Source organism: Littorina saxatilis, linkage group LG1, assembly GCF_037325665.1.
Source record: "Littorina saxatilis isolate snail1 linkage group LG1, US_GU_Lsax_2.0, whole genome shotgun sequence".
In the NCBI taxonomy this organism is placed as follows: Eukaryota; Metazoa; Mollusca; class Gastropoda; order Littorinimorpha; family Littorinidae; genus Littorina; species Littorina saxatilis.
In genome coordinates this window covers 92,020,593-92,047,984 of record NC_090245.1, presented here as the reverse complement: position 1 = coordinate 92,047,984, position 27,392 = coordinate 92,020,593, and the positions used below count along the sequence as shown (strand labels likewise).

Sequence of the window (27,392 nt, the reverse complement as noted above, 5' to 3'; positions counted from 1 at the left end):
GTAGCTGAAAAGTGTTGTGTGCTAGCATGTGCACACAGTTCGGACACTGTATCATTAGAGCGTTTGGTAACCATGTTTTCCTGAAAAGTGGCATGATTTTAGCATTGTTTATATTTTGTCTGTTGCTTTTTATATTTAGTCAAGTTTTGACTAAATATTTTAACATCGAGGGGGAATCGAAACGAGGGTCGTGGTGTATGTGCGTGTGTGTGTGTGTGTGTGTGTGTGTGTGTGTGTAGAGCGATTCAGACTAAACTACTGGACCGATCTTTATGAAATTTGACATGAGAGTTCCTGGGTATGAAATCCCCGAACGTTTTTTTCATTTTTTTGATAAATGTCTTTGATGACGTCACATCCGGCTTTTCGTGAAAGTTGAGGCGGCACTGTCACGCCCTCATTTTTCAACCAAATTGGTTGAAATTTTGGTCAAGTAATCTTCGACGAAGCCCGGACTTCGGTATTGCATTTCAGCTTGGTGGCTTAAAAATTAATTAATGACTTTGGTCATTAACTCTTAAGCAATTAAAACGCCCGTAGGCGCCCGTCATATTTCTACCTGTAACGCCTGTAAGCGCCTGAACTAAGGTCCCATATTTGGAAGTCATGTGACGCAGAAAGCAGCTCTCCTGTTAAGAAAACAAGAATAGCCACCTGAAGGGTGAAGGTCGCTGTTATTTTCCACGCACTCATGCGTAGTTAGGTTCTGTGTGTGCTGAATTTAGAAACCAAAATACCGCGACACACGAACTAGGCACGCGATCACAACAAACATGGCGGCTTCTGACGCTTCGTCAGTCGACAGTGACCCAGAGTTTGCAGCAATTATGGATTTTATTCGCAATAATCCTGTGCGAGAGTCAGAGGGAAGTGACATTAGTGTCTCAAGTGTTCACACCAGGGATCTATCGGACTTTGAAGACAGTGACACCGGAGTATTTCGCCAGGACGTGCCGTGTGACAGACGACGCCTCGACCATCATGGCGGCGGAAATGCTGTGTGGCTTCGTCGGCCTATTTCAGACCCAGTATTACAGCCTTTTGTCCGTTCTGTCGGCCCCACATCGCCTCTGGGCGTTGATGCAACACCTCTGGAATATTTCCAACTTTATTTCCCAGAACAGATGTTTGAAGAGTTTTCTGCACAAACGAACTTGTACGCGCAACAAAAACATCGCGACCATTTTGTTAACACGTCTGCTGCTGAGGTTAGCGCATTTCTTGGAGTGCAGCTTGTAATGGGTGTTGTGCGTTTGCCTAGCTACAAACACTACTGATCAGGAGATAGTTTCCTACACCAGTCTTCTGTGTCCAAAGTGATGACAAAAAACCGCTGCGAAGCACTCAAAGACAACTTTCACATCAATGACTTACCTGTACATTTACCTGTTACCCATGGCAGTTACCTGGATTTATTGATTGGATATGAATTGTGTAGGACTGTTCCAAGTGTCCTTGATTGAACTTTATTGTGTTGGGATTAACATTCACAAATTATCAGCCTGAGTTTTAACCTGAACTGACAGTATTTCCAAGCTGAAATGAGACAGTGACGTTTTTACACTATTTAACTTACCTGTGGATTACCTGTTTGTTAGCAGCTCAATATGTTCATTGAGGTAAGCACAATCACTCCACTTCCAAGCACAAACATTTTGCAAACACACATGCATGTTTTTGTTTTGTGATTTTGTTTTGTTCATGTTTTTTTTTTATAAAAAGAACAACAATGCATACACAATTTATATAAATTTCCAGGTAATTAGTTAGTAAATAAATTATAATTTACCTGTAAATTAAACTCAACATGTGTCATCATGTAGTACTTTCAAATAGTAACAAGCTAAAACAAACCAAACTTATTTATGTTCTCTGCCTGGGAAGTTATGACATTTTTAGTGATGTACCCCAATTTTTCTGTGAAATCCCTAAAATCTTCTAGGTACAAGAGTTTAGAGTGCACAAGTGCTTATAGTTGCTTAAGAGTTAAAAATCTGAAAATTGTAAAAAAAAATAAAAATTTATAAAACGATCCAAATTTACGTTTATCTTATTCTCCATCATTTGCTGATTCCAAAAACATATAAATATGTTATATTCTGATTAAAAACAAGCTCTGAAAATTAAATATATAAAAATTATTATCAAAATTAAATTGTCCAAATCAATTTAAAAACACTTTCATCTTATTCCTTGTCGGTTCCTGATTCCAAAAACATATAGATATGATATGTTTGGATTAAAAACACGCTCAGAAAGTTAAAACAAAGAGAGGTACAGAAAAGCGTGCTATCCTTCTTAGCGCAACTACTACCCCGCTCTTCTTGTCAATTTCACTGCCTTTGCCATGAGCGGTGGCCTGACGATGCTACGAGTAAAATGGCATTGCGTTCAGTTTCATTCTGTGAGTTCGACAGCTACTTGACTAAATATTGTATTTTCGCCTTACGCGACTTGTTTCTGTACAGAATGCTAACTGTCAACATGGACTACACCATTACACTCGTCCTAGCCAGTGCCCTCATTATCAAGTACATCTTGTTTGACAACGAAGTTGATCGTCAGATGTACTCTTTGCTAGAAAAAGAGAGAAGTGAGCATAACCATGACAACAAGCCTGCTGCTCATGCCTTGACCAATGGAGAAGCCAAGATGATCAAGTGTGACAATACTGAAATTAAGGGTGAGACATTTGTTGATTGGAGAAAGGGAGGGTTGAGATTGAAGGGGGGGGGGAGATATTGAGGATTAAGGAGACATATCTGAGTTTGTGGCGTTTGCACCATGCTTCTGCTGTGTTGAAATAATAAGCATTTCAGTGCAAAATATGTATTTTTTACAAGTAAAATGACTATTTCTAAGAATACTCACCTCAATTTAACTATAAGGAGTTACCCTACTTATGAGTATCAGACTGAGTAGCACCTTGCAACCAATAAATGTTCAAGGTTGCTAACTCTTGGCTACTTCGCCAGTGCGCCATTTATGGGAGTAGTCTCCCCTACCGGCAGTGACCCTCCACGCATGCGCACCATACTCCCTCAGTTCAAATTCTCGCTACTACGAGTACAGACGTATACTGACGAACTACCGTGGATTGTTTTTACTAACGGTATTTTTTGGTTAGTCTTCTTCAAGACTTCAAACTGTGGGTATTCCTTTCCTATTCTATATAAATTATCACACAGTTGATCAATTGGACGCACAACAGAGGGATGTTTTTCTCTGTCACGCGGGTACCAAACTCGTTTTCGTCCAATACAGTTACACAGGCCATGGGGCATTCATGTGTTGTATCTACTTTATTCTTACTCTTAGCAAGAATAATTCTCTTTCAGTAGAGAAGGGCTGTTCTTCACAGAAGACGTTTATATATCGAACCGCTGTTTTACATAACGGAAAGTACAGCCAGCCTCTGCTGTTAACCAACTCACGAACGTACAAAAGTAACACGTACCTTGTGGATTCAAAATGGCGGCCGTAAACAAAATGGCGGTCGTAGCACATGCCTCCACTGAGATGCAACTTTGCTAAAAAACCTTTGAGCTGTCCTAGGATCTCACACACCACTACCTTTCAGGATCTGGTACATGCATATTATAGGGTTTTTTGTCTATATGTCAGGTTATATATATATATTTAAAAAAAAATTAAAAAAAATAAAAAATTTGAATATGTACTATTATCTGTAACGGATCAGACTGGTTGGTAATGGTGAAGAAGAAGAATAAATGAACACAACATGACAGTACCAAACCTGCTGTGTAGTTTAGAGTCACTGTGTGTTTGTGGGTTTCTCATTCTCATTTTTGACTCACATGCGAAGCAAAAGTGAGTTTATGTACTCACCCGAGTCGGCCGGCCGGCCGGCCGTCCGGAAAACTTTAACGTTGTATATTTCTTGGATACTATTCAGTCTATCAGTACCAAATTTGGCAAGATGGTGTATGATGACAAGGCCCCAAAAAACATACATAGCATCTTGACCTTGCTTCAAGGTCAAGGTCGCAGGGGCCTTAAATGTTGTCTAAAAAACAGCTATTTTTCACATTTTCCCCATTTTCTCTGAAGTTTTTGAGATTGAATACCTCACCTATATATGATATATAGGGCAAAGTAAGCCCCATCTTTTGATACCAGTTTGGTTTACCTTGCTTCAAGGTCAAGGTCACAGGAGCTCTTCAAAGTTGGATTGTATACATATTTTGAAGTGACCTTGACCCTGAACTATGGAAGATAACTGTTTCAAACTTAAAAATTATGTGGGGCACATGTTATGCTTTCATCATGAGACACATTTGGTCACATATGATCAAGGTCAAGGTCACTTTGACCCTTATGAAATGTGACCAAAATAAGGTAGTGAACCACTAAAAGTGACCATATCTCATGGTAGAAAGGGCCAATAAGCACCATTGTACTTCCTATGTCTTGAATTAACAGCTTTGTGTTGCATGACCTTGGATGTATTTTGTTAGGAAAAATGTGTAAAGCAGTTCTTAGTGTATGATGTCATTGCTAGGTTTAGTTATTTGAGGTCAAGCATGTGAGTCGTATGGGCTTTGCCCTTCTTGTTTTAATTTAAAATGTTTTTGCATATATTTTTAAACTCCCTGCTGTTAAACTTCAATACTGTACCGTTTGTGGTTTTGTCTTTCAGAAGAAAAGGATAAGCAGGATGACAGCAAAACCAGAGCAGTGACTTTCACTGTTGGTGACAACAGCTCAGACTCTGAGAGCGGCGACAAAGAAACTGAGGATAAAAATACACAGACAGATTTCAGTTTCTTGTCAACATGGAAGGAAGATGCTTCTAGTTCTACACAGCAGATTGAGGAACTAAGAGATTTAAAAACTTGTGTTGCTCTTATGGAGTCTGAGGTGAGAGTTTTTCCTGTAATCCATTAGGTAGAACTCTTTTTGCATCTTAAATTAATTGTAAAACCTTTTGAGAAAGACTAGAGTACCAGCAAAACGTAGCAAACTATTAAAATAGCAACCATTTGTACTTTTTTTTGCTGTTCAAATATGTGCTGCGCGTTGAGTTCTAGTTCTTTGCTAAATTAGTCATTGCAAAAGCAAGAACAAAATTCCATGCAATACTTATCAGGTGTTGTTGATTGCAGGCGGGTGCTGGTGCCTTGACCGACAGTGAAGTAGTGACACTGGTCAACAGCAAACACATTCCCTTCTACAAGATTGAAAAAATGATCGGTGACTATGAGAGAGGAGTCCAAATTAGGTGAGTCACAGAGCAATCCTGAATAAGTGAGCCCTTTTAAAAGTTAGCAATTGAAAAACTTATTTGAAACTTTTTTCTCATTTGATTCAAGTTACCCCGGTACAAATCAACAATAATTTGAGAATTCACCTCCTGGAGTGAGGAATTCAAAAGCCACATGCAAATATGTTGCAGGACAAGGGTAGGGAGGCCCATCGCACATAGCACAATCAGCCATTTTTACACCCTCATAAAACACAAACAGATTAGGTTATAACAGTCAAGCAATGTTTATCCGAATAATGTATATACTTTAAATAAGCACAACAAATTTCAAAGCTCTATGATTTCAGAAAAAAAAGTTACAGGCTAGCAAAATACGGCTAATCGGGCAAAATGACCAAATTTGGAATTGGGCAGAAAAATAGTGTGCAAAAGGTGTTTTTTAAGAATCCAACATAGAAATGATGTTATTGGTTTTTTTTAATGTTTAGGACATGTAACCAATAAAATATGAGAAATAAAAAAAATAAAACTTGTTTTGAATACTTTATAGATGATTTTGTTTTTCAGGCTGTAACACTAAAATGACATGAGAAATGAAAACTGAACTTTGAGCTTGAAGCTAAACCCATCCAATGATTATGTACATATGATATATCTAATTAAAGGTCATCACCTAAGCTATCCAATGACGTATGTTTTGAAATTGATAACATGATTCTGAAAAAGTGTTACATAATATTAAGATTTTTAACATCGCAAAATGTCCTTTCACGCCAACATGCGACAAAGGACCAAAGATTGCAAAAATCAATTAAATTCCTTTAAGAGATGATTCTTTGCTAAAACAGTCATTATAAAAATGTATCTGGCATATTTCATTCATCCTTTAAGCAGTATGTGAGACAATACATATACACAGCAGTTAACGGATTGCATCACAGACAACCATGACCAAAGGCAGAGTCAGAGAGGATACCTGTCACTCAAACAAAACAATTTTCCACAAATCTTATTTTAACTAAAAGGGAAGTTGCCAATAAAACATAATTTTACCCAAAATTAAGATGTGTACCAAAAAAAAAAGAGTTAAAAACATAAATTTTTTTTGTTTTTTGTTTTTGCTTTGTTTTTGGATTTATTTCATCATTAAATCCATTTCGAACTCACATTGAAATTAAAATACTGTGAAGAGAATCGATAAAGGATATTACGTTTCTATGCTGTTTAAAAGCAAGTTAAAAGTCGCTTCAAAAAGTTAAAAAGAACTGCATTCATTACATGTGTCATGTCATTTGGAGTCGCGAGCGAGCGACAGTCACAGGACTGACGGAGCTGTTCAACATCAAACCGTCAAGTCTTGACGAAAGTTAAGGATGATTAAATCAAGAGAGGGGGCTGAAAGTTACTATAGTTTGATTACAACCAAGTATAAAGACGACGTGAAGGAAAATTTCAAGACAAAGTCAAAGAAGATGGGCAAACAAATCGATGGTAAAGAAAGCGGCCGTCTGCTTTGGCCTTTCTTCCGACACTTGACTGACCCGAAAAAGGGGGAGTCGGGTCTGAGCAACCGGTCAACTTAGGATGCTTTAGACTTTCTTTTACGAATGTTTGAATGAATTTGTTCAGAACAACAAGTAATTAAATAACGCAACACATCTAGGTCTTTATCCGAATGCGGATAACACGTAAACAAAAACTACAGAAGGACTTAACCAGTCTGTGTCCCCCCACGGAAAATAGACTCGACCGACCATTGAGAAAATTTCCGCGTGCTGGCGACGATGCAGCTAGCGTGGAGCTTCGTTGGTTGTTTTCAGTCACACGATTCACATTATCCTCACTTCGAATCGCTCGCCTTGGTTAAATAACTTACGAAAACTTTCAAAACTTGGCACACGGACTGATGATGATAGTTTCTTCGACGTGTAAACCGGTGAGAACAGATAAAGAACTGACTGAGGCGCAACACGTGTTCGCAGTTTGCAAAGCTGTGACGTCGATGTTGTGAACGTAAACGATCTTTTCATTGGCCTACCGGTTGCCAGAAGCAGCCTTGACCTATGAACTTACGGTACACCAAATTTCATTGGATGTATTTGAATAGTCTTGTTGGGCGACCCATCTAAAAATAGGCAAATTATACACAGTTTGTAGACCGTTCCAACACACCGCGGCGCGAGCTGACAATTTCCCTGCACAGCTCGCGCCGCTACCGCTGTCGCTGTGCGATGAGCCGTTTTCAAGCACAAATATCTCCGCTTTGGAATGATGTACATACTACAAAATCCACACACAGTAAGAAACAACACCATTGAAGAAAATCTTGTAATTTGGTTGTTTTATTACAAATAACAACAGAGTAAGAGGCGAACAAAAGTAGCAAAAATATGATGCGGCTACAGTCGCTTTGAGCTCGCAGCGGTGGGCCTCCCTAACAAGGGAGGTAACAGTTATTTTCTGCATTATTTGTGAGAAATTTGTTGTCAGCACTGATTCTCTTTTTTGTGGATAAAAATTGTTTTAAATCAAAGACAAAATTCCTTTAGCATATTTCTTGAAGTATAAAAAGGAATAAAAAGATGTTTTTAAGAAGAAGAAAAAAGAGAAACAAGAACAAAAAAAACAAGCACTTTCTGACCTTCAACATGTACACTTATTGAAGGAGACCGGCCATCCGTGAGGTGTGATGTAACTTTGTTTTGTTGAAGGGCAACCTGGATTGATTGCATTATTTTTCTTTTGAGGTAAAAGTGTGTGTATGGTACATCAGTGTTATTCTGCTTGTGTATGAGAGCTTTCAAACGTTTGGTTTCCAGCTGCACTATGTTTGATCACTGACACATGCTTAAATGACTGAGAAGCAACTGCCTGCATTTCTTGCAAGCTATTGTGGGGGGGTAAACAGGTCTGCAAATTTCAAAGAGATACCCTTTTTAGAGAGAAAAAAAGAGTGCAGATAAAGTCAGTTTGTTATTTTAAAAACACTGGTGCATGTGGACAATGATAAAAAATAGTTGGTAATAAAAATGTTCAACTCCTTGCAAGAAAGTCAGTGAAACTTTATTTTTTTTCAAATGGACAGATGTCTGAGGCATGACTGAAAGCCCTAGGGGCTCTGTGCACCTGTATGTGACAAGTCCAGTCATTTTAAAGAGGAAAAAGTGACAATATTTTTTGTGTAAAAGATATCAGGGAGTTCATCTTTTCAAACAGCTATGATATGCTTGATTGCTACAGGTCCGTGGTGAATGTTTTGTCTTGTGTTTGCAGGCGTCAGTCAATTCAGGGGCAGCTAGCTTCTTCGAATGCTCTGGAGAAACTTCCTTTTACCAACTACGATTATAAATATGTAAGTATTCTTGATGGGAAAACTTGAATTGTCTGTTTTTAGATGTAGTATATTTTTCTTTCTAAAAAGCTATGGTGAGGTTAGTATGCTGTTGCCATTTATAATTCAGAAAGTGTTGGTCATCAGAATCAAGACAAGATATACACATAAGTCACATTTATTAGTTTTATGTTCACGAAAGCAGTTTGGAGGTGGCAAGCTACTAACAGTTTGTCACTGGTAAATGCTTGTGGCCTGTGTTGTAACGGAAGAGGCAAGCTACTCAGAGTGTGTCACTGGTAAATGCTTGCACTCTATGTTTTAACTCAGGAAGCAAGGTGCTGCTAATGTTGTCACTGATAATTGCGCACAGCCAGTGTTTGCTTCACCCAGACTGACATAAGATGTTTGGTGGCTTGTTGTCAGACCAGCTTTTTTTGTCTGTCCAATGGGAGCATATCGTCTTCTGTTTCATCTTTATCGACAGAGGCCGCAAAGCGGAGGTTGATAAAAATGTAACAGAAGGTGATATGTTCCGCTCGGACGGACAAAAAATGCTGATGTGGCAAGAAGCCACCAAACATCGTTTTTGTCATCATTTTGGTAGTGCAAAAGTATGCACACTTCTTGGATTTATCACATATGAACATTGTTTCAATTTTGTTACCAAGCTTGTCATGACTCATGAAAATGATGACAAACCTTGTTGTTTTCTGTCACAAGGTGGATGGTGCATGCTGTGAAAACGTAATCGGTTACATGCCCGTGCCAGTGGGTGTGGCAGGACCTCTTCTGCTGAACGGGAAGAACTTCATGGTTCCCATGGCAACAACAGAAGGCTGTCTGGTCGCCAGTGTTAATCGTGGATGTACTGCTTTGAGGGTAGGTTATCTGATGAAAATGTGTGTATTGAGAATGGATAGTTCCAGGTTGTTTCTATCTGTATATACTTAACTGTTAGTCTGTAATAGACACTACTTGTTGGGTACTCTCTTTTTGGTTTGTTTCTAGTGTTGCAGACTCACATTACATTTTGTGTTATTTTCTGTCGATTGAGCAAAATTCATTAAACTGAGAATTCTGTGATATTAATGTCACTATTGTCATTGTCTCTGTAGACTCTGAAATGTACACATGTGCTGCCACCATTATAAATCTGCTCCAATTGTTGAGGTAATTCGTCTTCTTAGGTTGATTATACAAGTAAAGTCTGGTTCTTTTTTGTGTCTGCAGCAAAGTGGTGGTGTGACCAGTGCTGTGTACAGAGACGGCATGTCACGGGCCCCTGTGGTAGAGTTTCCCTCAGTCACGGAGGCTGTGTAAGTTTACGCACTTTAACTTAAATTAATTCATGCAAATCCCAAATATGTTGCACATAAATCTGCACACACACATCAAACACACACACACACACACACACACACACACACACACACACACACACACACACACACACACACACACACACACACACACACACATACATACATACACACACACTTACTCTCTCTCTTATGACACATGAACACTTGAGGAAGCACACATACCTTTGAAGACTGTCTCTTTGGATGAGGGCTGGATGTCAAAAGCACATTATAAGCTAACTTTCCGCTACTACACTTATGTTTATTTATTTAAATTTTTTTATTTTCTCTTCCCTGTCTCATTTCCTTTTTTTGCAGTGGATTGTGAGCAATGAATTTACAACGCTAAAATTCAACATTATCCCCCTTTTTTGAGTCACTTGAGAAAAAGTGACTCTATGTAATCGGTCAGTGTTAGTCTGTCCGGCCGGTTGTCCGTAGACACCACCTTAACGTTGGACTTTTCTCGGAAACTATCAAAGCGATCGGGCTCATATTTTGTTTAGTCGTGACCTCCAATGACCTCTACACTTTAACGATGGTTTCGTTGACCTTTGACCTTTTTCAAGGTCACAGGTCAGCGTCAAAGGAAAAATTAGACATTTTATATCTTTTCTCGGAAACTATCAAAGCGATCGGGCTCATATTTTGTTTAGTCGTGACCTCCAATGACCTCTACACTTTAACGATGGTTTCGTTGACCTTTGACCTTTTTCAAGGTCACAGGTCAGCGTCAAAGGAAAAATTAGACATTTTATATCTTTGACAAAGTTCATCGGATGTGATTGAAACTTTGTAGGATTATTCTTTACATCAAAGTATTTACATCTGTAGCCTTTTACGAACGTTATCAGAAAAACAAGGGAGATAACTAGCCTTTTCTGTTCGGCAACACACAACTTAACGTTGGGCTTTTCTCGGAAACTATAAAAGTGACCGGGCTCAAATTTTATGTGAACATGACTCATTGTGTTGTGAATAGCAATTTCTTCCTGTCCATCTGATGCCTCATATAATATTCAGAACTGCGAAAGTGACTCGATCGAGCGTTTGCTCTTCTTGTTGTAGGAAATGCTAGGATATAGTCTGAACAACAAAGTGATTGTGGGTGAGATGAACAAAGTTTAAAAAAACAAAAGAATTCTGTACTCGCCAATACAAGGACAGCGATTTATTTCTCAGAGTCAACTTTGTGTGCAGACTCTCCTCGGTGTCCGAACACCCCCGTGTGTACACGCAAGCACAAGACCAAGTGCGCACGAAAAAGATCCTGTAATCCATGTCAGAGTTCGGTGGGTTATAGAAACACGAAAATACCCAGCATGCTTCCTCCGAAAAAGGCGTATGGCTGCCTAAATGGCGGGGTAAAAAACGGTCATACACGTAAAATTCCACTCGTGCAAAAAACACAAGTGTACGTGGGAGTTTCAGCCCACGAACGCAGAAGAAGAAGAAGACAAGGACAGCACATGACATATTAAATCAAATTTTTGCTTATGGAAGCTTCTTCAGGACTAACAAACAAACAGACAAACACATCATTTAGTTGTGCTCCATGTTGGGTTGAGATGAGCCATTGAAAGTTTGTGTGATGGTGTTTCAGGGATGCCATTCGGTGGCTGGAGAACAGAGACAACTATGAGTTGGTCAAGGACTGGTTTGACTCCACCAGCAGGTACGCTGTTCTTTTTACTTGTTTGTGTGTGTGTGTGTGTGTGTGTGTGTGTGTGTGTGTGTGTGTGTGTGTGTGTGTTGCTCATGCAATGTATACCATGAACAAAACCACATCAGAGAGGCCTTGATGATCCTTAGTTTTATGTTATCCACTTGTTAACTGAGTCCACTTGAACAGAAATTTGATCTTTTCATCTTGTAAACAAAACTTGTTTCAATGATTATATGCAATTACCAGTTTTATAGTCTCTGCTTAGTGGACAATCCCACAAAGTTATGTATATAACCATATCCAAAAACAAAGAGAATGCCAAACAAAGTTATGTATATAACCTGAAGTGTGGAGGAAGATGAAAACCCTGACTTTAGTTTTTCTCACCTCAGGTTTGCTCGTCTGGAGAAATTGACGTTGTCCCTGTGTGATAAACAAGTCTACATTCGCTTTGTTTCCACTACTGGCGATGCCATGGGCATGAACATGCTATCAAAGGTCAGTTGAATTACACATACTGTACCATACCTTACATAATTGACCTGTTTGATGGGTTTCTTCAGTATGTGTGTGTGTCTGTTTCATTTGTGTGTCGTTTGTCTCACACACGTCTCCAACTTTGCCTTGCTTTTGTTAGTCTCAACTAATTGCAGATAGATTGACTGGCGCAGTGGCGTGGTGGTAAGACGTCGGCCTCCTAATCGGGAGGTCGTGAGTTCGAATCCCGGTCGCTGCCGCCTGGTGGGTTTAAGAGTGGAGATTTTCCGATCTCCCAGGTCAACTTATGTGCAGACCTGCTAGTGACTTAACCTCCTTCGTGTGTACACGCAAGCACAAGACCAAATGCGCACGGAAAAGATCCTGTGATCCATGTCGGAGTTCGGTGGGTTATAGAAATACGAAAATACCCAGCATGCCTCCCCCGAAATCTGCGTATGCTGCCTGAATGGCGGGGTAAAAACAGTCATACACGTAAAATTCCACTCGTGCTAAAAACATTAGTGAACGTGGGTGTCTAAGCTCATGAACGAAGAAGAAGAAGAAGAAGAAGCAGATAGATTCTGCACAGCTTCCTGTCTGTCTTCATAGCTCTTTTATTTTTGTTGTTTGTCTCACACACGTCTCCAACTTTTCATTACTTAGATACTTGTGATATTACGAGCTATTTTTGTAGTGTGGAATTTCAATGGCCAACAAGTTTCATTAGTCATGTGCTTGTAACACAGTGTGACATGAACTGTTTTTGCAGTGTAGTGTTAACTGTTTCATTGTCTATGATTACAGGGTTGTGAGAAGGCACTCAACGAGCTACAGGCAATCTTTCCTAACATGAAAGTCATCAGCCTCAGTGGCAACTTCTGTACCGACAAGAAACCTGCTGCCATCAACTGGTCAGTAGTAGAAACAATTTGTCTGTTGTGTGTGTGTGTGTGTGTGTGTGTGTTTGTGTGAAGGATGAGAGTAGATATGCGATTGGGGGGGGGGGGGGGTATGGGGATAAAGGCTTTGAATGATTTGCAAACGAGTCATTCTTGTTTTGAAGTCCTTTCCATCTTCTTGGAACTTAGATTAACAGTGGTATTGCTGTTCTTTGCCCTTTGCATATCAATAAATGTGAAAGAAATAGAATAGAACAAAGACATGTGTAATTTGTTGGATGTTCATTCTAATCTATATTTGGTTTATAGAAAATGTGAAAATAAACCTGATGCACATAAACAATACTACAAATGTCAATGTATCAATGTCTGCATCAGAACTGCCAACTGTTTCGCTTTCAGCAAAGTAATGCTATGTTTTAAGACAAATTGCAACACTAAGCTTAAAATTGCTACGCTCAAAACAATTAATCACAAGCATGCAACCGTTCCCTCTTTCTTGTGAGTCCTGGTACTCATTTCTGCTTCTCACTGCTTGTAGTGGTCAGAATATAGGTCAAACAAAAATTTCTACACTGAAAAGTGGCACTGCAGACACTCTCAAATGTGCATTATTATGTTCCTGCTTTCTAAATAAACTTTAAAAAAAAAAGTATATTCGTGCGCGAGACAGCATACATTCTGAAAAAAATGCAAGTAAATTTTAGACAACGCTAGACTTAAACACCGTTTGCTATACAATTCTTCCACACACAAAATCGAAATTGTTACATTTGAGGCTTCACAGGGGATGGCAGGTCTGCTCCATGAGGAAATATGTTTGGAGCACGAGACTGAGATATATTGAATGCTCCAAACAAATTTCCTAATGAAGGCATGGGTATATTGACATTTTTAGTCTAGAGTCATATGCATTCAGTTTATTTACACAGTACATCAGTATTCTTTTTTTAAGGAAACTGCCTTTGTTTCACACACGAAGCTGACATTTTTAAAAAATTTTTATGACAGGGTGGAAGGACGGGGGAAATCAGTTGTGTGCTGTGCAACGATCCCCGGCAGAATTGTGCAGTCAGTGCTGAAGACAACGTCTGTTGCTCTTGTGGAGCTCAACTTCAAGAAGAACTTCCAGGGCTCTGCCATGGCCGGCGTGCTGGGAGGCTTCAACGCTCATGCTGCAAACATGGTCACTGCCATCTACATTGCTACTGGACAGGTAGGCAGGGGGTTGTGCTTGTTTAGGACCAGTCATTGTTCCTGATGTTACGTTCATTTTGCAAACATGGTCACTACCATCTACATCACTACTGGATAGGTAGGCAGGGGGTTGTGCTTGTTTAGGACCAGTCATTGTTCCTGATGTTACGTTCATTTTGCAAACATGGTCACTACCATCTACATCACTACTGGATAGGTAGGCAGGGGGTTGTGCTAGTTTAGGACCAGTCATTGTTCTTGATGTTACGTTCATTTTGCAAACATGGTCACTGCCATCTACATCGCTACTGGACAGGTAGGCAGGGGGTTGTGCTAGTTTAGGACCAGTCATTGTTCTTGATGTTACGTTCATTTTGCAAACATGGTCACTGCCATCTACATCGCTACTGGACAGGTAGGCAGGGGGTTGTGCAAGTTTAGGACCAGTCATTGTTCTTGATGTTACGTTCATTTTGCAAACATGGTCACTGCCATCTACATCACTACTGGACAGGTAGGCAGGGGGTTGTGCTTGTTTAGGACCAGTCATTGTTCCTGATGTTATGTTCATTCAAGTGAAAAATGTCAATGGTTCGACATTTTTTGGTACACCTGCATGTCAGTGCTTTTGTCATTACTCCTGTTCCGGCATTGTTTGCCTTCACAGTATTTGAGCTTTAGAACATAAGTGTCGTTTTGCTTAGGCCTAAGAAAAAAAATAGGTGTGGTTACGGTAACCCGACCTACCCTATTTTTGGGGGCCGACCCTATAACTTTTTATTACATTTGTCAAAAAAATACAAAAAAACCCAAGTAAACGAGTGCAGAAACGCAATGAAAGCGAAAGCGCCCGAGTCGCACACTTATTTCCCTGTCAAGTAGGTTTAATTTGTACACATTAGAAAAAAAAAGTAAAAAAAAAAAAGAGTGATTGCCTACCTTCCTACCCTATTTTTTTGGCTATGTTACCGTAACCACACCTATTTTTTTTATGGCCTTAAATGTCAGTGTTGGTCACAATTTACAATATCTGATTAAATTACATATTCCTACTCCGAATCACATGTAGCATTGACACAATCGGAGATGCTAGGTTCTGAAAAGGCTAACCGTCTAAGGGAAGCAACCCCAACCACAAAAAGTGTAAACGTAGCCATAGTAATGACCATACACCCGGGGAGTTACCTCCCATCGTGCATGCCATGTCACTACTGCTACTGAACACGTGGCTCATATCATTCGACCTTACAGCTTTCGAGGGAGCAGGTTGTTGATTTTTGGGCTCCCCTGTGGCTGCGCTGTTTGGTGTTGTTTTGACACCCACCGGCCACGTTACCGTCTATCTTGCCTCCTGCTTCGTAGTTGGTGAGCTCTTTCCATTTTGGTCATTATTTTGACAGGAAATTTGTTGTAGTTGCTGATTTTCGTCCGTGTTTGGACCTGTGATATTTCAGTGACTACTGTTGGCCGCCATTTTTGTTGTCAGCATGAGTTGACAGATTTTTGTGGCTAGGCCGATGTATTTTGGAGGTAAACGTAATTTTACCTTCTTACTTGCTTGCTGCTTTGTTTAGTTGGTAAGCTTGTTCCTTCTTGTCTTTGGTTTGACAGGAATTTATCTATAGTTGCTGACTTTTTGTCCGTTTGGACTCCTAAATGCGTTTCAGTAACTTATCTTGTGGCCGCCACTTTCGGTTGCTCAGCTTTCCTGACGGCTTATTTATGTGGCTAGGCCTATGTTATGGTGAGGTTCTCCTTACTTTACCTGCGTTTTTGCCTTCTGCTTTGTTAGTTGGTAAGCCATTTCATATTTCGTCATTACTTTGACAGGAATTTTTGTTATTGCTTAATTTTCGTCCGTTTTGGACTTCTAAATTTTGTCCAGTAACTTATCGCTTGGCCGCCATTTTGTGTATCAGCGTTGCTGACAGTGGTTTACTTGGCTAGGCTTTAGCAGGTATCTACCAGTCCGTAGGACTGGTCGTGGTTTCGGATTTAACATGTTTGTTATGTTTTGTTCGTTACTCTTTCTGCCTCGAACAAACACTTTGTGGGGCAGTCATATACTGTTGTATGTCCTGTTTCTTCTCCTCGCCTTCTCTGCCGTTAGCAGATCAGGTGTTGCAGGTGTCTGCTTATCTTTGTGAAGAACTTTTCGCGTTCCAAGCCTGCGTCTTCCGTTGGTCCCGCTGTCTGTGGGCGACGTCACCTTGTTGGCTTCTTTGACGCTTCCGGCCGAGACGTTGTCTAGGGCGGATGTTTTGCTTCTTCGTCTTCTACCGCTGTGGTTGGCGATTCAAGTAAGTCGAGCTGGTCCACAGGCCCTCGTGAGGCCGTCGGACAGTCCCTGCTGGGACACAGCTCTTTTCGGCGGGTTCACGACCCGCAAACCCCTGTTCAGTCGCACCCTGGCTTCACTGAAGACCATTGTGTGGCTGAGCAATGGCGGCAGTTGGTTCCGGCTACTTCTCCGACGTACGCACCCGCTGGGGTCGTTTCCGGAGTTGTCTAGCCGTTTCCGACTGCTGCGCTTCCGGCACTCGCCGGAAGCATAGGTCCCCCGATGTACGCACCCGCTGTGGTCGTTTCCGGGGTTGACCAGGTCCCCCGATGTGCGCACCCGCTGTGGTCGTTTCCGGGGTTGACCGGACGTTGCCCCCCGGGCATTCGTCCTCTGTTCAGTCGCACCCTGGTTTCCTCGAAGACCATTGTGTGGCGGAGCAGTGGCGGTAGCCGTTTCCGGCGCTGCGCTTCCGGCACTCGCTGGAAGCATAGGTCCTCTGACGTACGCACCCGCTGTGGTCGTTTCCGGGGTTGACCGGACGTTGCCCCCCGGGCATTCGTCCTCTGTTCAGTCACACCCTGGCTTCCTCGAAGACCATTGTGTGGCGGAGCAATGGCGGTAGCCGTTTCTGGCGCTGCGCTTCCGGCACTCGCTGGAAGCATAGGTCCTCTGACGTACGCACCCGCTGTGGTCGTTTCCGGGGTTGACCGGACGTTGCCTTTTAGGGCATTCGGGCTTCCGGCCTCCGTCCTCGCATTCGGCGCTTCCGCTTTTCGCGGTCTCGTCTGGTGCTTTCCGGCTCCACCCGGATTTACTGCTCCTTTCGCTTCCACTTCCTCCCGGATGTCGGTAGCTGAGGAGCAGCGCCAGCCCTTCGGGCAGGTGGTGTCTCAGCTCTGGCCGATGTAGTCAGCGTTTCAACCTTCGGTTGTCGCGTCGACTGCCGTTCCGGTGCCTGCGGCTGCAGACTTGCCGTCTTCTCTCTCTTAGCCTGGTCGAGGCATGAGTTAGGACGACGTCGGGGGGGACGGATTTCCGGTTTTCCGGTTATGCCGTTTCACCGGCCTTCCACCAGTACGTGGACTTCGGTTTTTTCGCCGGTTGTGTCGGACATTCAGTCTGTCGTCAGCGATTCCACACGTGCTGGTTATTGGGAAAAAGGCTTAACGCTGTCCTCTAAGCTGCGGCAGAGGTCACGTCGAAGGTTTTCCCGGGCGGGGCTTCGGCCTCCTACACTTCCTGTCTGGAAGCATAGGTTCTCCATCACAAGCGCACGTAGTGGCTTGTCTGGGGTTGATCGAGGACTGGCCTACGGGCGTTCGGGTTCCGGCCCCAGTCCTCTTCTGGTCTGTCTCACTCTTGTTCCGTCGTGGGCATTTGTGTTTCACCAGTGCGGCAGCCGTTGTCGGCGTGGTGTTTCCGGTTTTACTGGAAGCATAAGTCCTCCATTTCAAGTACACGTTGCGGTTTTGACTGGAGTTGACAGAGGACTGGCCTACGGGCGTTCGGGCTTCCGGCCTCAGTCTACTCTATGCATCTTTCGCTTCCGTTTTTTGCGGTTTTGTCTGCTGCATTTCCGGCTCTGTTCGGATACACTTCTCCTCTTCCTGACACTCCTTCGGAGGTCGGTGGGTGAGGAACAGCGGCTGGCCTACGGGCATTTAGGCTTTTAGCCTCAGCCGGGGCAGTCTTCACTTTACCTGTTGGGTGTTGCGTTTACTGCCTAGTCAGTTCGGGTGGCCCTGGACGTTTCCCCTATTCACGACCTTCAGTAGGGGGATAAGTCAGGTCTTTTTCCGGTTGGATGGTTTTCCGGTTTCCGGTCATCTCATTCATCAGTTTACCACCAGCAACTGTGACTTCGGTTTGCGTTCGTAGCTGAGCTATTCTGGTTCTCAGTCTTTAGTCAGCAATCGAACACGTTCTGGATTTCCGTCGCAGCTCAAGCTTCGGCTCAGGATTTCCCTTGGGTGCATCGACATTGGTGGCTTCCTTGTTGGTTGACTTTGTTGTCGATGTCGGACTTCCGTTCCGTGAAGATAGGATGTTTTTTCTACTTCCGGTTCCTTAGTCACCTTTTGTAGGTACCACGGGTTGCAGGTTTTGGCTAGGCCATCTCCTCCCGAAGGTGGTATCTCTAGTGTTTTGGTTCTGCCGCTGTTTCTACTATGGTTCAGTTCCGGAACATGCTCAGCCTTGGCTGGCTTCGGCTACACGGGCTTCACCTTTTGTTCCTTCTTGCTTATTCAGCCTTTGGAACTTGCCTCCTTTCTCTACTCTGTTGGCCAGCCCTTGCTAGGGTGAGCATGGAGCAGATGAGGCTGCCCTTCCTTCTCTACGCTCGTACGGCGGGTGTCGGAGGGACTCGTTTCTTTCGCGTTCTCAGTTCCCTGAACAGTCAAAGAGAGTCGCTTAAACTTTGCCTGCAGTAGAGATTCAGTCGAGTAGAGATCACCAGGTCTCTGACTGCTTTACAAAGGTTGAAGGAAGGTAGGGCTAGCATACTCAGAAACATGCTTAGCAGAAGCATGCTCATTCCGCTGGTTAAGCTAAGCTGGCAGCCAATAGGCAGCCTTGGCCGGGCAACAGCCATTCCACGTTGCGGCGATGGTGGTTGTTGCCTTCCTGTTTCTTGTGGCTTGTGGGGTTCTCTGGCTTCAGGTTACCCCTGTTTGGCCACAAACGTTCGGACTTTGGTCCTTGTTGTCTTTCATCGAGTCGGACTCTGTCTTTCTCTAGTGATCAGACGCGTTCTGGTGTTTCGTCCAAACTTAAGGTTCACTTGAGTTGGCCTCGGAAGTAACATTCAGGTTTTCCTGAGGGGGCATTGTCTTGGACAATGGATGTTTGAGGAGTAGTTCTTTGTGGCTTTCCTCCTCTCTCTCAGGTTTTGGCTACTCTTCTCCTTCGGGCAGAGGTTTAGTTAAGGTTCGGTTCCTGTGACTTCAGTCTTGGGCCTTTCCTCTCTTCTTCCTCATCTTAGTATGAGGCGAGTCCGGATGACGTCCGTTGGGTCGGGTTTCCTTACAGTCGCCCGGCTACAAAAGGCAACTTTGTCTAGGGCGGTTGTCCGTTTTTCTCCGCGTTGGACTCTGTCTTCAGACAGGGACAGACGCGCTCTGGGTTTCTGGCCAAACTCAGGTAGGCTCTTGATTTGGCTAGGAAGTTAACTGCCTGTTTTTTCCCTGAGAACTCTGGTTTCGGGAGTCTTATGGCTGGCTGGCTTCACGGTTTACGTTTACCAGTCTTGGTTTTCTGCTTTCGGTTTTTGATTCACTCTCGATTACCTTCAAGCAGACTGTTTTGGGAACATTCTGGCTTTTAGCCATTTTGTTTATGGTTGCCAGTCACATCGGTTTTTGACCACCGTGGGTCCTCACTTCCGGTAGCTGACGCACAGTCGTAAGTGGCTGCTGTCGGGTGCTACCTCTCTCCCTGCGTTCGCAGGGACTGGTAGGGGATGACTGGCGACCTTCTATTTGTGAGTTTTCTCTTCGAGGTGGACTCTGGTACTTAGTGCTTGGATGTCTCTCTCTCGCTCTTTCGTGGGGATTGGTCACTCTTATTTTGAGCTGACTTCTTTCTCACAAGCCTTTTGGGCTTTACTACATCCCAAGGTTTGCAGACTTTGGCATGGTTGTCTTAAGGTCACCGCGGGGGTTCGTCCTTCTCAGTTGAGGGGACAACCTTACGCACGGATCTTCTCAGGACATTAGCATTTCCTTCCAATAAAAGGGGGGGGGGGGGAAGCTTGTCTTTCCCTTGGCTCGCCAGGGTTTTTAATCCAAGGCTTGGGTCTATTCCTGTGCTGTTTTTTACGGCTAGGAGATTGGAAGAAGTGCTGAGCACAGCTTTCTGGATCTCTGAGGTTGTCTCTTTCGCTTTGCCTGAGATACTTCTCGGCTGTCAATCAGGACTTTCCTTGGTTCCCTCACTGCCTGTTGGCAGTGGGCCAGCCCTGGCAAGGGCTTTTGAGTGGGTTAGATTTTCTTTCCCACTGGGACCGCCCTGATTCTTTGGCAGCGGTCCAGGTTTTTGGCAAGGTTTTTTGAGTGAGTTAGATTTTTCTTTCCCACCGCCTTGTTGTTGCAATCTGCTACATGTGATTCGGAGTAGGAATATGTAATTTAATCGAAAATTTTATTGTAAATTTTCATTTAATAAATATACCTACCCGAATCACATAGTATATTCCCTCCCGCCAACCCCGCTTTTGATTTGGAGAATTTATTCTTTAGGTCGAATGATATGAGCCACGTGTTCAGTAGCAGTAGTGACATGGCATGCACGATGGGAGGTAACTCCCCGGGTGTATGGTCATTACTATGGCTACGTTTACACTTTTTGTGGTTGGGGTTGCTTCCCTTAGACGGTTAGCCTTTTCAGAACCTAGCATCTCCGATTGTGTCAATGCTACATGTGATTCGGGTAGGTATATTTATTAAATGAAAATTTACAATAAAATTTTCGATTATATAAAACAGTCCAAAAATGTCTTAACTCTCTTAATACTCTTGAGATGATTAAATGAAGCAGCTTTTTCATAGTCTGTTTGCCAAATGCCTTACATAGACCCTCTACCATAATAACCGTTCTCTTTGGGTGCATCTGAGCCATTCAGCTGATAAAACCTGAGAAGGTTCCTTTGCATTTCATGATGCAGGTTATATTTATAAAACAAAAGACAACACAACAAGAACCAGCGTTTCATTTTTGACTCACATGCGAAGCAAAAGTGAGTCTATGTACTCACCCGAGTCGTCCGTCCGTCCGTCCGTCCGTCCGTCCGTCCGGAAAACTTTAACGTTGAATATTTCTTGGACACTATTCAGTCTATCAGTACCAAATTTGGCAAGATGGTGTATGATGACAAGGCCCCAAAAAACATACATAGCATCTTGACCTTGCTTCAAGGTCAAGGTCGCAGGGGCCATAAATGTTGCCTAAAAAACAGCTATTTTTCACATTTTCCCCATTTTCTCTGAAGTTTTTGAGATTGAATACCTCACCTATATATGATATATAGGGCAAAGTAAGCCCCATCTTTTGATACCAGTTTGGTTTACCTTGCTTCAAGGTCAAGGTCACAGGAGCTCTTCAAAGTTGGATTGTATACATATTTTGAAGTGACCTTGACCCTGAACTATGGAAGATAACTGTTTCAAACTTAAAAATTAGGTGGGGCACATGTTATGCTTTCATCATGAGACACATTTGGTCACATATGATCAAGGTCAAGGTCACTTTGACCCTTATGAAATGTGACCAAAATAAGGTAGTGAACCACTAAAAGTGACCATATCTCATGGTAGAAAGAGCCAATAAGCACCATTGTACTTCCTATGTCTTGAATTAACAGCTTTGTGTTGCATGACCTTGGATGACCTTGACCTTGGGTCAAGGTCACATGTATTTTGGTAGGAAAAATGTGTAAAGCATGTGAGTCGTATGGGCTTTGCCCTTCTTGTTTTACCAATATTTTGTCAGCTGTTGATAGCTGACTTCTTCAGGGTCATTTATTTTTTATTTTATGGTGTTGAACAGGATCCAGCCCAGACGATCGCCAGCTCTAACTGCATCACCACCATGTGGCCGACAGGACCCCTGGGAGAAGACGTCTACATCTCCTGTACCATGCCGTCACTGGAGCTGGGCACTGTGGGTGGGGGAACTGTGCTGCCGCCGCAGTCTGCCTGTCTGGAGGTAAGGAGAACACAGGGATAACATGTGCTTTTCTTTAGAACAGAAGAGTAGAACTACCCTCCGGATTCTTTGCTGAGTATAGGTTCTACTGTGCTTTCCTCGTGTTTGGAGAAAAAAAAGTTTGTTCAGAGGTTTTGTGCGGAGTTATACTGTTAAAGAAGAAGAAGAAAGGAGAGGCTTTGGGAAGAGGTGCAGCAGGGGAAGATAGCATTATTGGCTGTAAAACAAATTCCATGAACATGAGTCACAGTCTTTCTTTTTTTCTTCAGATGCTTGGGGTGAAGGGGTCCAACGTAGATTGCCCCAGTGAAAATGCCAAACAGTTGGCGTCTATTGTCTGCGCCACCGTCCTTGCAGGGGAGCTGAGTCTTATGTCAGCGCTAGCTGCAGGTCATCTGGTCAAAAGTCACCTCAAACACAACAGGTACAGTGTGTTGGGGGGGGGGGGGGGGTGTTTAATTACCTGTTCCAGGGGATTGTTGAGAATTGGTAGTAGTGTCCATATGTTGTTCATTTAGAAATATTACCGATTTTGTAATCTCAGGATGGAGTATTTTCTGAAGAAATAAAATTGTCGGGTTCAGAGTTAACGGTCTGATACCCACAGTTTCAGACAGACTAAGTATTGTCGGCATAAATAATGATAGGGGTTTATCGTTGAATGTCAGAATCTTCATGAAAATTAGCCATCTATGTGCAAGGTCCCAGTCTCTTGCATGGTTGGATTTGGTACCCAACTCTTTTTCTTTTTTCTGAAGTGTAGCAGGATTAAAGCTGTGTTGTTGAAGCCAGGAACAACAGTGCCCGGTTACTAAGTATGGCATCATGTTTTTCTCTGCTTTCCCTGCAAGACTAGTAGTACTAGGCTGGCACTGTTTTGTTGTTTAGCCTTACATCTGTAACATACATAACCCGAGAACCTGGCTTAACACTTGTCTTGTAACACCTGGACTGTCAATGTTACAGGTCAACGCTGAACTTGGCACCTGGAGCTGTTCCCACCCTGCACCACTCCAAGACCGCCCCCGGTGCCTGCATCAACAAGAGTTCTTGATCATCACAGGCCCTAGACTCTGCCATACGACAGTATTCTCATTCTTCAGTCCCCAGCCATTGTGAAAATCTAAGTCTGTAGATATTGGTGTATTGACTACTGTGAGAGACCGATACCATCATTGGGGGAGAATTGTGGATACACCGTCTATCCAATTTTCGTGAACATTGTTTTTAGTGCTCTTTGTATCAAAGTACCGCTGATAAAAAATATGCCCGTGAAGGCTGAATATAGGGCATGGATTCTATAGATGTATAAATATTGGTTTCTTTTTAATGTGATTGTGAATTCCATCTGATATAAGATGAAAAGAGGATTACTGCATTCATATAGATCTATTAGAGGTGCATTGTCAAATTCAGCATGTCCAGAGAGGCGAGTGTAAATAGCTGCAACTGAACAGCATCATTTATTAAATGCTCAATGTCTGTTTTCCCGGTACAGTATTGTAAAAGTCATTCCTGAAGTGAGTTATTCAAATCATTCAAATTCTTTCATTTTAACTCAAACCTGTTCGATGGTCACAGTTTTACCAAAGGAATATCTGTGATTATGTGTGTATTTGGTATCTTTTCTTGTCGAAGAAAACAAGGTGATTTTTCCAAGCTGAATTCTTGAAATGTAGTTGAGTTTAGGGCGAAGTCCCTTTGAACCTAAACTGACAACACTGTATTTAATTAGCTTTTTTTCTTTCTCTTTTTTGTGCTTCGAGTGTATCTCCCCGTTAACCATTTGAAACGACAGCCCAGACGGGGAGGATCCTCGATAGCTCACAGGGTATATAATGTTTTCCGCCGTTTTTTAAAGAATCCTTTCAAATTTGCTATTCCAAAAGTACCCTATGGCACGACTCGAGTGGCAAAGAACATTCTCTGCAATTCCTGTCTCAGTCCGTGCAGCCGTTTCGGGTCCTATCGTCATCATACACACAGACACACAAGAACCAGCTTTAAAAGTTAGATTATGTAAGAACCATGTGAACCAGTGATTTTTTTCTTATGTACATCAGATACTACAGTATTTCTGCTTTATGAAAAGCTATATTTCAAAAACAAAACTAGAGATTTGAATTTTGACCACTTTCCCCCCTTTCTGTCACCAGTACTGAAGAACAACTCTTGATGATTCTTATTCTCTTGAATATGGTTGATGAATGTAATGTGAGTTTGATACTTGCATTTTCAGGTGTGAGTGATGTGTTTTGGTCTGTGTTCATCGTCACAACAAAGAGTGGATATGTGGTAAAAATTTTAATTATCTGTGAATTTTGGAAGAATTTATGAGTCCTCAGTGTTCACAGAGAAGTAACACCAAGTTACAAGTTACAAACTACAAGTTACATCTTCGAGTGTCATGAGTGAACGAAAAATGTCTTTGTTGATGAACTAGGTGAAGCACTAAACCATGTATTGTGTGTCTCATAATGCACAGCATGTGTAAACAAAATTGTATTTGTCTCAAAATGATTATATTGATTATCAGTGTCATTATGAATGTAACATTTTCAATAGAAGTGAACATTTTTAGTCGTGGACAATACAAACAAAACTTACCTGAAGCTGTTTCAAAAGATACCTGATAAGTGCATCGGTTTTAAAACTTTGTATGCAAGGGCACTTTTAGTTTGGAATGCCTAAAGCAGCGCACATAAAATATTGCGCTAAGACAAAAGTAAACGAAGCAACACGATGGCTGCCCTTGTTGAAGTGTTGGGTTTGACTGGTGGTTTGTATGGATTTATCATTATTTATGCATCCTATGATTTTTAAGGTATGTGCATTGAGAGAAAGAGAGAGTGAGTTTGAAAGTCTTTTTATGTAAAAACTGTTACCACTACTTTTCAGAGAAAGATACCCTGGTAGGAGGAAGGAGTATCTGCTGAGTGTCTTTTTTTCACAGCTGATTGATTAGACATTAGTGATTCGTCATTAGTGGAACGTAGAACAATGAAATGGAAAATGTGTCACAAAACAATTATACAAAAAAGGGGGGGAATACAACTTGAAGAAAAAAGAATGATGTTAAAGTTGTGTAAAATTGTGTACTTACTATGTAACTTTTGTTTGTTTATTTGTTTGTTTTCTGCTGTCTTGTTTCCTTCAGGGCATAGTATAAGATGGCTCACATTTTTATTGTGAATGATTTTGCCATTGGTATGACGTTCCCAACTTTTTTTTCATCGGAAGTGGGCAACTGATGAAAATGGAGCATTTACATTTTTCCACAAGTTGTTGTCAGGAGTCGGTAGGAGTGTTTAGGCTCAGATTGACTGTACTTTGCTTTATGCTGCAAGCATGAGGAACAAGAGAAGAGCGTCTTTGTAAGATGTACGACAGAAGACTTAAACTTATTGTCTACTTAATTACACAATGGATGGAAAAGTGCGGTTCATCTGCTCTTAAACAACCAAACAACGTATGACAACAACCAAAAAACCCATGAAAGCGTACAAATTAAAAATATCCGAAGTAATCCAGACAGGCTTGCATGCTCGCATCCATACTCCCACTATCCCCCCACCCCCCCTACACACACACACACACACAAACCAGCAAACATATATATTGGGTAAATATTGGTAAGAACTGGTGATTAGGTTACAGTTTTCGGCAAAAATAACTTAAGCTGATGATACAATCTTTTTATTGGTGAAAGATGATGATTTTGTTGCATGCAATGCTGTGCAAACCAATTTGTCATAAGATCAGGTGTTTGATTGTTTATTAATTTGTCACTACAGTGGTACCTGTGATGAAAGGACGCCCTTGGAACCAGCCAAAAGTGTCCCTACATTGCAGGTGGCCTGTCATGACAGGTATATTTTGGTCAAGATAATAGATAAAGGGTCAACAGAGGGTGTCCTTTTAAGAGAGGTGTCCCCTAGGCGGAGGGGCACTGTCACATTGCCGGTACCACTCGCTGTACAACCTCGTGTTTTACTCACAGCTTGTTTTTGTTTTCCAAAAATGTGTAGATGGCGATGTGAAAGAAGTTAATTGGTTACCAAAGAAACAATAAATCTGGTTAAATTTGAAATAAGTGTATTGCTTGTCTTTCCAGAAAGTAATTGTGTTTTGAATGAAGGAATTAATAAACGTGTTGAAATTTGATGTGTCCTATTCTGTTTGTGTGTATGGGAACTTGAAACAAATAGTCAAGCTGTGAAGGGTCAGTATGCTGACCATCACCAGGTTGTCAGTTGCTGAAAAAGTACACATGTACATGCACACACTTTACTTGCATATATATATAAGACGGATAATACTATTCTGCAGTGTATATTACTGTCTACAGATTTTCAATTTTGATCAGTCATGACCTAGGTCTTAGAACGAGGACACCTTACATTGGCTTGGGGAAAAAAATACAAGTGTCTGATTAATCTTCATACCCACTTCACGCACATGATGCTTCTTTATGGAGAAATAAATGGGGTATGCTATCCTGAACCCTCCACTTTTTCTCTCCCTGCCAAACCGATGGTGGCTGCCTGTGCATGTACGTCCAGAGATACAGATCTCTGGTACGTCCGAGCTTAATTCAACAAGAAAGACAGGGCCGATTGCTGTTCTTCTGTTGTAGTGTGCATTGTATTAACAGTATTTGGAGAGCAAAGTAAATCCATGTGCCAAATTCGTAACGTCCAAGATGCAGCGGAGAGAACAATCTAAAATGGAAACGAGGAGCAACGTTTCCGTGATCTAAGGGACGCAATCATGTCGTTTTCAGGCGTGCAAGTTACGAAGGAGTTATTTCCCTTGGACCACTTTCCTCGAACATGCACAGTCTGAATGTGTATCATTGTCATCGTCTTCAGGTCTTGGGATCAGAGCCAAAAAGCAAGGCTATTTTTTTAAGGGGAAAATAAAGCGCAGTCCCCCCCTCTCCTATTTATTTATGTTATTGAAAATGTATAAAGAGAAGGGAAAACAGTAAAGCATTTGGCAAGAGCTCATGTTTGAAGCTTGTCATTTAGTGATGAGTTTATAAACATTTTGTTTACTAAGTTGTTTGTTTGATTGGTCGGTTTGTGTTTTTTTTAGTTTTTTTATGTTGTTCTTGCTGTTGTTGTTTATTTCTTTTTCTGCGTTATTTTTTTTAATTTTCTAACTTGTAAAAATTGAGATAAACATTGATAATAATGATTTCAACCTCGCAACAAGAAATTAGCACACAAAGCAAAAGCA

At 41.9% G+C, this 27,392-nt stretch overlaps 1 protein-coding gene across 3 annotated transcripts in view; it reads left to right on the top strand.

Moving 5' to 3' along the window:
* Positions 1-26,315, top strand: part of LOC138945588 (3-hydroxy-3-methylglutaryl-coenzyme A reductase-like) — a 43,485-nt gene extending 17,170 nt beyond the window's left edge. For all 3 annotated transcript variants that reach the window (XM_070317046.1, XM_070317042.1, XM_070317055.1), the window contains exons 9-21: positions 2,469-2,683; positions 4,661-4,881; positions 5,127-5,242; positions 8,501-8,579; positions 9,282-9,440; positions 9,792-9,877; positions 11,526-11,597; positions 11,981-12,086; positions 12,873-12,979; positions 13,979-14,183; positions 21,993-22,151; positions 22,421-22,575; positions 23,118-26,315. In XM_070317046.1, coding sequence (XP_070173147.1) covers positions 2,469-2,683; positions 4,661-4,881; positions 5,127-5,242; positions 8,501-8,579; positions 9,282-9,440; positions 9,792-9,877; positions 11,526-11,597; positions 11,981-12,086; positions 12,873-12,979; positions 13,979-14,183; positions 21,993-22,151; positions 22,421-22,575; positions 23,118-23,205 — 1,768 coding nt within the window. In that variant the 3' untranslated portion in view covers positions 23,206-26,315. The remainder of the gene's footprint in view (positions 1-2,468; positions 2,684-4,660; positions 4,882-5,126; positions 5,243-8,500; positions 8,580-9,281; positions 9,441-9,791; positions 9,878-11,525; positions 11,598-11,980; positions 12,087-12,872; positions 12,980-13,978; positions 14,184-21,992; positions 22,152-22,420; positions 22,576-23,117) is intronic.
* Positions 26,316-27,392: the final 1,077 nt, after the last annotated feature.